The 14642-nt window shown below is 43.6% G+C and overlaps 1 protein-coding gene across 7 annotated transcripts in view; it reads left to right on the forward strand.

Annotated features, from left to right (window-relative positions):
- The first annotated feature begins 329 nt into the window (after positions 1–329).
- Dock11 (dedicator of cytokinesis 11) overlaps positions 330–14642 on the forward strand; it is a 185079-nt gene continuing 170766 nt past the window's right edge. For all 7 annotated transcript variants that reach the window (XM_087599791.1, XM_087599792.1, NM_001434047.1 and 4 more), the window contains 1 exon segment: positions 330–540. In XM_087599791.1, the coding sequence (XP_087455917.1) occupies positions 439–540 (102 nt within the window). In that variant the 5' untranslated portion in view covers positions 330–438.

Consider the following 14642-nt stretch of genomic DNA (forward strand, 5'->3'; position numbering starts at 1 on the left):
CACTCGAAAAAAGAAGCAGCCTCATCTCGCCTCCCGGATGCGGCTGCACCAGCAACATCAGCTGCGGGCGGAGCCCGGGTGCTTGCCACTTCCCCCTCTTCCCGCGTGACCCTCGCCCCCACCTCCAGCAACCCTCCCCCTCCAGGAGACACACCCTCCTTCTTCGCCTGTTGGCCACTCAGGTCGGGGCCTTTGCGGAGAGGGAGCAGCCGCCGCCGCCCGGCAGGACCCGGAGCTTGCAAAAGCTAGAGCGAGCGAAAAGGAGGGAAAGAGGGAGGAGCGGCGCTCAGGAGGAGGAGCCGCCGGAGCTGGGCGCGGGGCGGTGAGCTGAGATGTGGCCGGCCGGTCGGCGTGTAAACACAGGCAGCAGCAGCAGCAGCGGCCGCCCGGGCCCCGGGCACTGAGCGCGCCCGCCGAGACCTGCCCGCCGCCGCTACCATGGCCGAAGTGCGCAAATTCACCAAGCGGCTGAGCAAGCCGGGCACAGCAGCCGAGCTCCGCCAGAGCGTGTCGGAGGCCGTGCGGGGCTCTGTGGTGCTGGTGAGTGGTCGAGCGAATGGGAGTCCCGGGGGGCGGGGGGGGTGGACGCTCACACCGAGAGAGGCGCGGTGGCTTCCCGCGCGCGCGCTGGGGACCGCGGGCAGGATGGGCGAAGCGGCGGTCGGTGCGCTAGGAGCTCTCTTTCACCCTCTGTTCTAGTTAAGTTTTCGCTCTGGCTACCGGCTGCCCGGGGGTGGGAGTCTCAGGCGCCGCGGGACAGCGCTCTGACTGCTCCACTAGCGTGCGCTGGCTAGAAGCGGAAGGGAAAAGCGGGTTTCACAGAGAGCGTGGGTCCCCACCCCGGCGGGGGCGGCAGAAAGCTTCAGATCGCACCTCCCGCTCCCCCGGACCCCCGCACAAAGAGCTGGAGATGAGGGCACAAGGAGATCCGAATCTCTTTAGGAGGGCACCTGGGGCAGCCTAGGCGGAAGGATGCGATGAGCACAGACATACTTGAGCGCGGATACACATCGAGTATACGCGCACACACGCACTCACACACAAAAAACCCCACCCAAAAGCCCAGGGCGCCCAAGCTCTAGCGGGCGGTGTGGACAGAGGAAGCACAGCGACTTCCTCCTGCTACTGAGAAGAGGGAGAGTGGTGATGGGTGGGTGTTGAAGGGTACTGCCAAGTAAGGCAGAGGGAGAGGATTGGAAACAACGGGGGTCTGCGTCTGAGTGGGCTTTGAGTCAGTCGCCTCTGGGAGAGGATGGCCTCTAAGACTTCTGAGTGCTTGGAGGCAAGAGGATGGGGAAAAGACTGGATGTTGCTGTCTAAGGATGAAGACCCTAGAACCAGATGCCTACCACAGAGAACTGGGGATGTCTTGTCGGCGGATAGAGCTGGGGGATGGGGATTGAAAGAGTTCTGACACCCCCCTCCGGGAAACCACCCCTCCCCCGTACGCCAGAGTACCCTCATAAGCCCGGTTCAGATTGTCAAAATCTGGAGGGAAGCCTTGGATGCTAAGGGTCACTTGCTCCTTCGCTTTTAAAGACCTTCGTTGCCAATTTTTTGGACTAGGGACCAAACCTTAAATAAGCAGTGGGACTGATTCATTAGCGTGCTTTTTGTTACTATGTTTTGCAGGAGATTTGCTGGCTTTTGTCTCTTTCCACTCCTATATTATTTTGTGTCATTTGCTGTGTTTAAATCTCACCACTTAAGAGAAGGCTTTTTGTTAGCACAACTTATCCTGGGAAGGGAACCTCGCAGCTTTTCCTTGTAATTTTTATGTTGATCTTGTAGAATCAGCAATACAGCCAACATTAAAGCGAGGTAAGGGGCCTGATCCTAACAGTGGGGAAAGTTGACATTAGTGGGAGTTCTGGAAGAGGATCAAAGGTAAAATATGTACCTTTGAGATAAAAATCAGATTTCTAATAGCTGCCACTGTGCAGAGCCAAGTGACTTTAAAAAAATGTCTTTATCGTGGCTGGACCCTTGAAGTTTTAATCCTGCTGCTTGGTGAAGCTAAACCCAGACCTTTAATGTTGTTTTAATGGATTTGGCTTATTGTATGTTTTGCTCGGAATTTGGAGCCAGACCCTGTTGAGGTCAGATCAGAACCTCACTTGTCATCGGGGCCATTTAAGAGAGGACCACAAGCTGTGTGCAAGGCCTTTATTTATACTGGGCTGTCATCTTCAGTGGTTATTAGCAAGTGTTCCAGACACAAGTGATCCTACCACAAGGATGGCTTTTCTAAAATCGTAAAGAAAGAAAACCTTGCCCGAGAGTGGCTGGCTACCTACCACTGTAGAGTGGGAAGAGAGAGGGAAGATGGACAGATGGTATCAAGAGAATAAATGGGACACAGGCAACCTCTTCTGAGATTTGACCAGCATTTGACCTGCCACCCCTAACAGTAAAAGGTTAATATTCCTTCTGAGGTTTTAGGTTTTAAAAAGATCAGTTTTGAGACAAGGTCTCAGTGTGTAGCCCAGGCTGGCCTGGAACTCTGGCCTTGTACTTGGTGGTAGGACTTCTGCTTCAACTTCCTGGGTGCTAGTATTACAGACAAGTGCCACCTATAACTTTTGTGCAGCATAGGTGCAGTGGCTTCTTCCTACCTCTCCATCCTTAACAACAATGGAACAAAAATCTATTAAGAGAGAAAGACTTCTTGGAGCTACAGACTATGGCCGGGGTTTCCTGGTCAGTCAATCTCACTTGGGATCAATTTTTGGCTTTTATACAAAGGAATATACAAGTGTGAAATCTACTCATTTCGGTGGTGTGTAATGTGTATTAAGACTTGGTGGGTGTTGAGTGAGTAGTTTCTAGTGATCTAAATCAGTCCATTGAGCCCTTACTGTGTACAGGACATGACGTTAGGTGCTTTAGGACCTTTTATTCATTTATTTAGTTCCAATCTAGGGTGTCTGTATGTGATCTACTAATCACTCTTCCATAGTGTTATTTGTCAATTAAGATATAAATAGCTTTAAAAATACATTTACTCTTAAGAATTACTTTCCTTCCTGTTTCTTGTTGTTTGCTTGGTTTTTGTTTGTGTTGTGTTTCACATCACAGACCTGTTAACCATGGTTAGGAAAGCCATGGGTGACTGGAGAGCAAAACAGCCATGCTGCAGCTGCTGTCAACTTCTGGTTCAGTTCTGATGTAAGCCCCAAGTGTTTATTGAGGGACAGCTGAGATGGGATTTACACTTGCTGCCATAAACCCAAGATAGTAGTAGAGTTTCAGCATAAGTTGGAGTTGTTAGCACAGCAGGGCACACTTTTCTTCCCATGTAATTCTTGACAGAACTTGGAAACCCTACCAAGCTGAACAAATATACACTATTTCCTTTTTAGGTTTTTTTCTTTTTCTTACAGTTACACCCTTGTTGGCATGTCCATAACATCATTCGGTTTTGCTCACTGTTCAAAAAATTCAGAAGGCTTGGGCCCTGGCTATATATAGCATGCCATTATTAGTATTTCCACAATGTATTAACTATGTAATGAAATGGGCAGAGAAAGAGAGGCTGTTTCATGGCTGTATGTTCTAGTGAGTTCAGCATTTCTATGAGGATCAGGGAAAGGGATAATGACCAAATCATCATCGACTGGGATATCTCAAGAGAGCTTTTGAGAGCAGCAAGATAACCCACCAGTGAGGATTGAGGCTACTGGAAACTGTTAATATACATGCATATTTAAAGTGCAGAGTGCTGTCTTTTTGTTATTCTTCAGGTTCTTGGTGCCTGCTGGGGACCAAAAGCATTTAATAAACCTACTGTATCTCCTAGTAGGAGTTTAAATAGTGCTTGCTACTTATGATCAGCAAAACGTTGTTAGACATTACCAGTCATAGCCCCCTTGAGGCACAGTAATTCGGACAGGTCCTTTGGCTGGCATCAGGAATTTCAAATGAGAGTAGTTAGCTCTCTAGACTTGAGAAAGGCTGACAAGGGTCAGCAGCTGTTCACTTCCTCCACCCGCCACTCAAAACTGCCTTTGAGCAGAATGGTTGTCTTGCTTGCCTTTAGGCAAGAGCTGAAGAACTCAGTAAGTAGCTCCACTGTTCCCTCTTCCCAGGGGGCGTGTGGAAAGTACTTAATATAGGACAAAATCTATAGCTTTATTTGGGAGGAGGTGAAGCCTTCCACTGTGGGCTTTGCCCTCTCTGATGCTGGGGACAGAGCTCATGGCCCTGGAGTGTGCTAGGTGCTATTCTACCACTAAGCCACATTCCTAGCCCAACTTGGTTGTGCTTGTTTACTTTCTTAAGTCATGATGTTCCTAACTCAGCCTCCTGAATGCTAGGGGTTTACAGGCATGTACTGCCATACCTGGCTTCAATGTTGGCTTCTTGAGCATGCCTTTCCAGTTCAAAGATTTAGTTTATCTCTTATTGAGTTGAGAATGAGAAAGGTTAGCCACAGCCTTGGCACCTGAACATAAGAATCCCTTATTATTCCTTTTGGTAGTTTCTCTTGTTAGAAGGGTTCAAATGACCCACTCTTCTAAAGTTTGTCCAGAGGAACAACTCAGTTGGTTAGAAAACCAAAGACCTCACTGAGCCTTCACTGAAACAGCAACTAGAATCTTTACCCCCACTTTTTGGTGCATGTGTGTGTGCATGTGTATGTAGGTGTCCGAATCTGTCTGCACCTATGCAGAAATTAGAGAACACTGGTGCCCTGTTCTGTCACTTGACAACTAATTTCCTTGAATCAAGGTATCAGTGACCAGAATTAGACATTCTTTGGGTAGACTGATCTATCTTCTTGTCTCTGAACACCAGTCCCACTATGCCTACAGCCACACCTGGCTCTTTAACAAGGTGCTGGGGATGCAAATGCAAATACTCATACTCAAACAGCAAGCACTCTTACACACTTCGATATTTCCCCAGTCCTAGGATTTGTTTTCTAAGTTTAACATGTTAAGTTAAATTCTCTGGGTTGAGACTTTCCCTATCCTGATTACCAGTGATTTTTCTTTAAACATGTATTACTTTGCCACTTAAAAATACTTATTCATCAAAGAAAACTTAGAGAAGAAAAAAGATTGAAGTATTACTATGTCTTGGTTGGAAGGAACTCAATATTCTAATGTATGTATTTTGACTTTTATATATGAATATTTAAATGTTTTTATTTTGTGATTATGCAAAGCCATCTAGCCAGCTCTTATGTAAATTTTCTCTTTTCTATATCTTATTTATATTTGCTCATATTAGCCAACCTACTCTTACATAAGCGTATTTAATAAAATTGCCAACAATCCTATTAGTAGTTTTTATAGATTAAACCGTCCTTCGTTGGTTGATTCTTTATAGTTTTTAGATTTAAAAAAAAAATGTTGTGTGCATACATGTGTGTATGCATGCTCCATGTGCCCATGTGTGCATCTCAGCATTTTCATCACAGTGTCTATGTGGAGGTCAGAGGACAGTTTTCTGCTTTGTTAAGGAGGGGCCTCTCTTGGTTTTGGTGAGCAGTATACTCCAGGCTAGCTGGCCCAGGATATTCTAGGCAATTCTCTTGTCTCAGCCTCACATCTCTCAGGGGGAGGGGCCCTGGAATGTCAGGCCCCTGCACCTAGCTTTTTACGTGTGTTCCAGGGATTAAACTTAGGTCATCAGGCTCGATTTGCTAGCCCTTTTACCTGTTGAGCTGTCTCCCTGACCCAGTAGTTTCTAGTTTCATGCTGCTGTAAACATGTGTTGTCTAGTGTCATAGATACCTGGATTTTTTTCCTTTATTTTGTATTTTCAGATAGTGTCTTTCTCTGTAGCCAAGGCTGGCTTTGAATTTGTAATTCTTACACTTCAGCCTCCTGGGATTTCAGGCATTCCTCCTGTCCCTGACACTTTAAATTTAAATGAATTAAAATCACTTCCTAAATTGCCCTTGCCATAGATCAACTTCTTAGTAGCCACCTGTGGTGGCTACCATATTAGATGGTGCTAAAATACAGCTTTCCATCATTGCAGTTCTGTTAGCACTGCATCCAACATCTTTGAGAGGGTATTTTCAGATTTGCTAGATTTTGCCCATAGATTACATTTCTGGCTATGGAATTCCCGTTCAAAGCCCATATTCATTTTTAGGATTGAAAATTTCTCTTATGGGTGGAGATGTAACTCTGTGTGCCTTGCCTTGAGCTCCATCTTCAGCACCACAAACAATTCCCTGTTTAAAAGAAGTCAAGCCAAACCAAAGCAAAGCAAAGCAGAATACTGTGAGATTGTCCTTCAGAAAGTTGTTCCAGTTATTCCACCAATAGAGCACGAGAGAGTATATTTTTCCTCTCCTGTGCTGACACTGGTTAAGATTCATCACCTTTGTAATCTGGTGAGTTATAAAGAGTATGTTGATATAATTTCTATTTCTTTGATTACTGTTGAAATTGAAGTGTTTCCTGTGTTGATGACCCGTCCACATTACCTCTTTTAAGGACAGGGCCTGACTCAGCCTTGTTTCCTTGTTTTGGATTCTTATAATAATCATCTCAGTCCTTCACAATTCTGTTTGGCTGAGTCAAGGGTGGGGCTACCCATCCCTGTTCTTTAAAGTCACCCCAAGGCTGATCTGGCCACTCATATACTCCAGTCGAGAATGTCCCCTAGACACATCTGAAAAAGGATTGGTTAGATTCTCCTTAAAGCCTTCTTTATGTTAGGAGGCTGTGTTGGGAAACTTGAGTTGAAATTTACTCTGCTGAGTTCTGTGCTGATCTGCAACAAACATTTTGGAACCACATGGAAAGTTTGCTTCCTCTTCCATATGACAACCCTTGAAACATGTGGAGATAACCACCAGGCCATTTAAAATTTCACTCTTCATAAGCTCTGAGACCCTTCGTTTCTTTCCTTCATTTTGCACATGACTTGCTTTTAAGATTCTTCACGCCATGATCATTGCGTTTGACTTGGTTCCAAGTGTTCAGGTTTCTGCTGAACAGAAGAGGCAGAGTACTGGGGATGAAATGAACCCTGGTCTGAAGTCTGACTTCTGCTGCTACTTGCATTGAGAACAAAGGCAGGTTTTCTTGTTTGTCGAGTGGGGACAGACATAAGTATTGCCCTCTTGAGGAATAAAGTAATGTATGAAGACTAGTGGACAGGTGGTTTGTATAGTATTAAAATGAAGGTCCAGGGAGAGACAGTTTTTCTGGTATGTTGACCATGATGCAGTGGAAGGCCACAGATTCAAGTACATTTGGGCAACACAAATTGGTCATAATAGGTTTAAAATGCAAAAGACACACAGTTGAGTGAGCAGGGAAGGGAGTGTGGATCTGTGAAGATTTGGGGGAGCAGTGGATATGATCAAAACACCAGAGCACATTGTATGAAACACTCAAAGAACAAAGAAAGAAAGAAAGAAAGAAAGAAAGAAAGAAAGAAAGAAAGAAAGAAAGAAAGAGAGAAAGAAAGAAAGAAAGAAAAAAGAAAAATTTGAAAACTCAGTAGAGAATGTTGGACAGCAACAACAAAACAGAACACCTCAGTATCTACCACAGAATGTTCCCTATTCCTTCAAGGTATGAGCACAGCATAGGGTACCTGGAATGCAGTAGGTGCACAGTTTGCATTTTGTACATAGCTGTGGGATTCTTGAGTATTGGGAGAAGAGCCTGGAGTCAGGGAACTAGTGAAAATATATAGTCCAGGAGAATGATAACAGAGGCCTTAACTAAAGCAGTGAGAATGGAGATAAGAGACAGCTCAGTGATTAAATCTATAGCATGTGATAAGTGCTGAAGCGGGAGTGGGAGCAGAGGGAAGAGAAACAACAGGGAGGAAGAGAGAGGTGGAGTCAAGCTAATTTTGAGATTTTACAGCTTAGGTGAATAGGAGGAAGGTGATAGAGAAGGGAGGAGAGAATGAGCACACTCTATTTGAAAGAATTGTGAGGGTCAGGTTTGAGTGAGAACATTCTAAAGGGAGGCCAAGCATGTAGGGTTCCATTTTGGCAGAAGACTAGGGTTCTTGAGGCCAGAAAGGAAAGTGTTGCAAGTGGAGTCAGGAAAGGGAGGAAGAACCAGAAGAGGACTAGGGTTGAGCTGAACTGACAAAGATTGTAGGAGTGATTAGCTGATGGAGGAGGATTGCACTATGGGGGGAGATTAGGGAGTAGGAGCCAGGGTAGGGAAGAAAAATTTGGAGGCTCGCCCTAGACTTCCCATTAGAGTGATAGTAGAAGTTCTCTCTCTCTCTCTCTCTCTCTCTCTCTCTCTCTCTCTCTCTCTCTCTCTCTCTCTCACAGACACAGACACACACACTCTCTCTCTCGCTCTCTCTCTCTCTCACACACACACACACACACACACACACACACACACACACACACACACACACACATCCATACTCATGAGTGGGGATGGGGAGATCTTGCTCTAGTTGTTGGCTTTAGTAGATCTTGGGAATGAGAAACTATCCAGATTCCTTTGGGTGCCTGGGGAAACTAACGTAGTAGTTTCTACCCTTAAGGGACTCCTGATCCAGACATGTGGATGGGATGCACAGTAATGACTGATGTAGAGAAGATGGAAAACAGACACAACGCTGTAATTTTGTCTTCTCTCTTCAATTGGTTAATCCTGTTATCCTTGTCCCAGATCCCTGACACTTTCTGATTTTTTATTCATTTGTTTAGATTTTAGTCTCTTCTGGTCTTAACAAGGTTGAATAAGTCTTCACTAATGAATACTGTTAATCTGTATGACCTTCCTGTGGAGTTCCCCTCCCCCATGTTTTATAGGAATGGTGAGAGTTAGCAGTGACGTGTAATGGTGAGAAATTTGTAGTATATGTGTATAGCTCATTGTCATTCCCTTGCTTCACCTCTGTGGACTCTAATCAGTGGTTGTTACCTTCCAAACTACCACACTCCTGGCTTTTAGGTAATTAATTAATTTACTATATTAAAATTTTATTAGTATGTGGGATGGGGGGCACACAGAAGTATGGCACAATGTGCTTGTGAAAGTCAAAGGCTAACTATCTTGCAGGAGTTGTTTCTCTCATCTCACCATGTGGATGTCTGGGATTGAGCTCAGTTCAGGAGGCTTGGGTAGTATGTCTTAACCTGCTGCACCATCTTGCTAGTCCCACCCTTGCTTTAAAAAATATTTCCTTTTTAAATGTTTTGAGTAGTGATTGCCATAACTCTTACCGCCACTCACTTTCCAAGTCCTCCCATTCCCTCCAAAATTCATGATGTCTTCTTTAATTATTACAGAGAGAGAGAGGGGGGGGAGGGAGGGAGGGAAGGAGAGAGAGAGAGAGAGAGAGAGAGAGAGAGAGAGAGAGAGAGAGACTTGTACAGGCTTGCACACAGAGAGATACACAATCTACTGAGTCGTTTTAGTGTTACAACTTAGTACAGAGGATTAGTTCACCCACTTGATATTTTTCTCCTGAGATACAGAGTCATTGACAAGATGTGCTGAAAACTGTAGTTTTAGTCTCTAAATTTTATTTACCACTGAAACCGGAAACCACAGGAGGGAGAGGGAGCTCAAGCAGTTCCTCCTTTCTTATGGTTTTTGTTTTGTTCTGTTTTGTTTTATGATTTACAAACCATAAGGGTACTTTTAGAATATGTTTCTTCTTGGGATTTAGATCTCCTGACTTCCTATAGATTTTACCAGGAAGGCGGAAGAATTCCTGGCTAACATTGGTCTGTCATTTGTATCAACCTGGAGCCAGATGCCTTTTTGGTTCTTTGTACAGCCCCACCCCGGAGGCTTCCTGAGCAGAAGCTGGAGTAAAGGGACAGTCTCACTAAGCTGCTGTTGCCTCTAAGCTCACGCTTGCTTGTTAGAGCAATGGGTAAGAAGAGCCTGAGCTCTGGAAGCACGTCATCCAACTGCGTACTAGCAGGATGACACTAGGCCAGTGCATTAAGAATACATTGGAACATATGATCCACATGAATGTTGTGCTAGGAGAGATACCTTGGTCAGTAAAATGCTTAGATGAAGACGTGGCCTTGAGTTCCAGAATACATGGGAGAAATGCCAGGTGTGGTAGTACACCCTTGTAATCCCAGTTCTGAGGAGGTGGAGACTAGTGGATCCCTGGGCTCAAGGCTCAGTCAATCTAGCCTACTCTGTGAGCTCTAGGCTAGTGAGAGATAGTTGGGGTGGGAGAGAGAGACAGAGAGTGACAGAGACACACACACACACACACACAGAGAGAGAGAGAGAGAGAGAGAGAGAGAGAGAAACCACATATGCATGAGCACACATGAGCGTGCATAGCTTCCTGTATATACCTGTGCTCTTGAGTGCAGGGAAACACAGACAAGCAGACAGACAGACAGACAGACAGTCTCTCTCTCTCTCTCTCTCTCTCTCCCTCTCTCTCTCTCTCTCACAGACACACACACAGACACACACACACACTCTCACACACACACACACACACACACACACACACACACACACACACACACACACACAGACCATGCCTTGTTGCTTCTCAATATCAAGGCTTTATGTCCTTTTTTTGTGTTGTTGGGGATAAAACCCCAGGGCCTCACAGATGTTAACCATGCATGCTACTACTGAACTACACCCATCGTCCCAATGTCTGTCCTTTTGTATTCTACCATTCAGGTTTGTAATAACAAGCTAGATTCTTTTAAGGGTGGCATATCTACCTCCCCAGTCAAGTCTGTCGGGAAACACAGCAGTCATTCCAGCTACACGTGGTTTCTCTATTGTTCATGCAAAACCTTGCACAATCACACCTAGATTTTGCTCTTAATGATTTCCTGTGATTCTTTGCCACTTTATTTTTATTGCCTACAGAGTTTATCATCCACAGGAAGGCTCTTCCTGCTTTCTTGACAGCTTGTATTGGACTGCATATATTTCAAGGTGCTGTAAAGCATTAGGTGTTCAGATTTTTTTAGTTTCTCCACATGGTGCTTCCTCTAATAACAGAGGTATTTTACCAAGTAAGATACAACTGGAGATACTTTGCCAGTGTGCTTTGAAGTCCTTGAGTCAGAATATCTTTATTTGAAGCTTTTCGGTGCCTTGTGATGGAAGGCCAGCTAGTTTATTTGTGTGGAATGTTTTTCAGATGATGACAAGGCCTTGTATTTCCATAGCCCCAATTTTTGTTTCTAGGATTTATTTTATTTTATTTTATGTGTATAGATATTACACTTGCATTCATACACATTCTCCTAGAACTGAAGTTACAGACAATTGTGAACTGCTAGGTGGGTGCTGGGGAATTGAACCTAGGAACTCTAGAGCAGCAGACAATTCTCTTAACTGCAAAACCATCTCCCCACTCCTGTTATAGCCAGAATTTTAAGGAGAGTTAAAGGGCCTGTGATGTCTATGATGTCATATGGCTGTGGATGAGTGTTAAACATCTACTACATTGCTATCACTCCTATGCTATAAATGGAGAAACAGAGGTGTGGGTTCTAGTGAGGCAGCCCAGAGGTCATCCATCACTTTCAAATGATAGAACCAGTAATGAACTCCAGCTGTCTCTTCTCCTTCGCAGTAGTCATGTGAAAAAACAACAGTGGTGTGCCTCCCAGGTTCCACAAGTAATCAGGGGAAGGAACTTCCTGTGTGGCTTGGTGATGGCTTATAGGAAGCCATGTTTATTTCCAAACAAGCTTGGTTTCTTTAGTGGGAAAGTAGAAGTTAAGGACAAGATTATTATTTTGTTATTTAAGAACAGGTTACTGTCAGCTGTTCTTCCTTTATTTTAGCTATTTGAATAAATATATAGAAAAAGAAGACTTCAGAACTTTAGCTCTGCAGACGTACCTAGGATATTTTCCTGGAACTTCTTTTAGGATTTTTTTTTCTTTTCCAAATTGGTTGGTTCTCTCCAAATATAACACCATTTATATTTCTTTCCATGCCTTTTATATTAGTAGTTTAGTTTTCTCTCTTGAGAATTGGCCAACTTTATGCCTTACAGGGCCTATTGTCACAGTGCTCACGAGTACATGGAACAGTGCTGTTGGCGCGACCAGTTTATTTTTAAAGGCTAACAAGTGCTTCAGTGCACCAAACGGCTTCCTAGAGACCTGAAAGAAGGAATGCCAGTGTCTAAGGTGTCTACCTTACCACCAAAAAATGGCTGATGTCCAAGGAGACTTGGCATCAACTGTTGCAGAAACTAAACAGAATCATTAGTTAAGATCTCATAGGGGCCTGTGACTCTCATTTGTGCCTAACAGAGTATTTATGACATGCTCTATTGCTCTGGAAGCAAAGAGTGCTCTCCTTTCAAACTTGCCCCAGGGAGACTTGTTCCTTCACTTCTAGTGATTGACCTGACAGCTCACAGAGGAAATTGGTATCTGTCTGTCCCTATCAAATGGCTTGTCAGAATTCTCCCTAGGAGCACCAAAGTGATCCCCCAAAGAATTTGATAACTCTTCTTGCTTCAGTTCTCTAATAACTCACTAGCTTTCTCCTTGACTCCCATCCTCCTTACTTTCTCTACTTAGAGCACAGTCCTACTCCAGTATTGGAAGCATCAAGAGATTCTCACATTCAGTGTTCAGGTCCTTGGGTTTAAATTGTATAAACTGCTGGTTTTTCCTATATGTTTGTATTTATTTACTTGCTTATATTTATTCATTCATTCATTCACTTACATTGAGACAGGGTCTTATAGAGCCAGGCCAACCTCAACTTTAACATATAAATATTTTATATTTTATATATATTTTATATACTTTTATTTTAATATAATTTCTATATTATATCATAGATCACGTATCATATTACATATAACATATAGTAATATTATACAATATATGACACAATATATTCTATATCTATAGATAGATAGATATTATATGGAGATAGATCTCTACTAGTTCAAGGCCAGCCTTGTTTGCATAATGAGTTCCTGGTCAGGCAGGGCTTAACAATGTGACCTTGTCTGAAAGGCAATACAAAAATATGTGTGTGTGTGTGCGTGTGCGTGTGTGTGTGTGTGTGTGTGTGTGTGTGTGTGTGTGTGTCAGTGGTATCACTGTGCTGCTAGACGGGACCAACAGACTCCCATACATTGAGTCTACAGCTTCTCAGCTTACGCTCTATACAGCTGAACAGTGTACTGAGAAAGGGAGGGGCTGCTTAGCAAACTCACTGAGTACCAGGTAAGAACATCCAGCAGGTGGGCCAAGCAGACCGCTGGACCAGTGAGACATATGGTGCATCAGTTTCCCACTCCTGACTTAGCAAACTGTCACAAAGTTCCTGTCTTTGTTTATTTACTTATTTTATTGAAAATAGTGTTTTTCATGCAATATATTCTAATTGTGGTTTTCCTCCTCCAACTCCTAAATCCTCCTCACTTTCCTACCTACCCAAACCCACACCTTTCTTTTTCTCTTGCTCACTATAAAACAAACAGGTGTAAAATAATAATAATAATAATAATAATAATAATAATAATAAGTACTAAAATAAAAGCAAACAAACCAGAATAATAAGACAATACAAATAGCAGAAAAAGCCACAGAAAAAGCACACATGAAACATAAAGATGGAGGGACTCACTCATTCACATACATAGAAATTCTATAAAAACAAAAATTCAAAGGATCTGTAAGGTTAAACACACAATGACCAGACAAAGCATTAGGAGACAAAAAAATCCTTCAAAAATACTCTTGAGTTCGTTTTGTGTTGGGCATCTACTGCTTGGCATGGGACCTGTCTGTAAGTATAGATTGTATATTTCCTGTTGGGGGAAAATGCAGTGTTCTTTTGCAAGTGATTGTCTATTAGAGATAGCTTCTGGGTTAGGGATGCTGGCTTGTGTCCATTCCTCATTTCAGTACTGGCTTCCCATCTGGCTTACACCTGTGCAGGTCCTGTGCACGCTGCCACTGCCTCTGGGAGTTCATGTTTGTCAGTCATGTTGTGTTTAGAAGGCCTTGATTCCTTGGTGTCCCCCATCTCCTCTGGCTGAGCCTGATGGGAGGGATTTGTTGGAGAAATCCCATTTAGGACTGAGTGTCCCAGGTATTTTACTGTCTGTATATTGCCTGGTGTAGGTCTCTAAATTTGTTCCATTCTACTGCAAGGGGAAGCGTGTCTGATGATGGCTGAGCAGAGCACTGATCAATGAGTACAGCAGAACGTCATTAGGCACCATTTTATTATTGCCTTTAGCACAGTCGTTCTCAACCATCTTAAAAGTGTGACCCTTTAATACAGTTCCTCATGTTGTACTGACCTCAAGCCATATGAATATTTTCATTGCTATTTCATAATTGTGATGTTGCTACTGTTATGAATTGTAATATAAATAATCTGCTTTGTAGGATATCTGAGATGCGACACCTAGGGGGTCACTAACCCCAGGTTAAAAACCCCTATTTTAACCTGTTTTCCCCTGGCCTAGCTAGCCCCAGATAGAACAAAGAAATTTTTGGTTCTAGAGGTTGTAAGTCTGACACAGGTTTCACTGGGATGAAATTAAGGTTTGGCAAATCTATACTCCCTTCAGGAGCTCTAGAGAAGAATCCTGTATGTTGCCATCGTCTTCAGTTTCCAGAGGACTCTTGCATTCTTTGGCACCTCTGTCTCAATTTTCAGCCCAACAGTGACTGGCCATGTTCCACATCATAGCAC

This window comes from Rattus norvegicus, chromosome X (genome assembly GCF_021556685.1).
Source record: "Rattus norvegicus strain SHRSP/BbbUtx chromosome X, alternate assembly SHRSP_T2T, whole genome shotgun sequence".
NCBI classification, from domain to species: domain Eukaryota; kingdom Metazoa; phylum Chordata; class Mammalia; order Rodentia; family Muridae; genus Rattus; species Rattus norvegicus.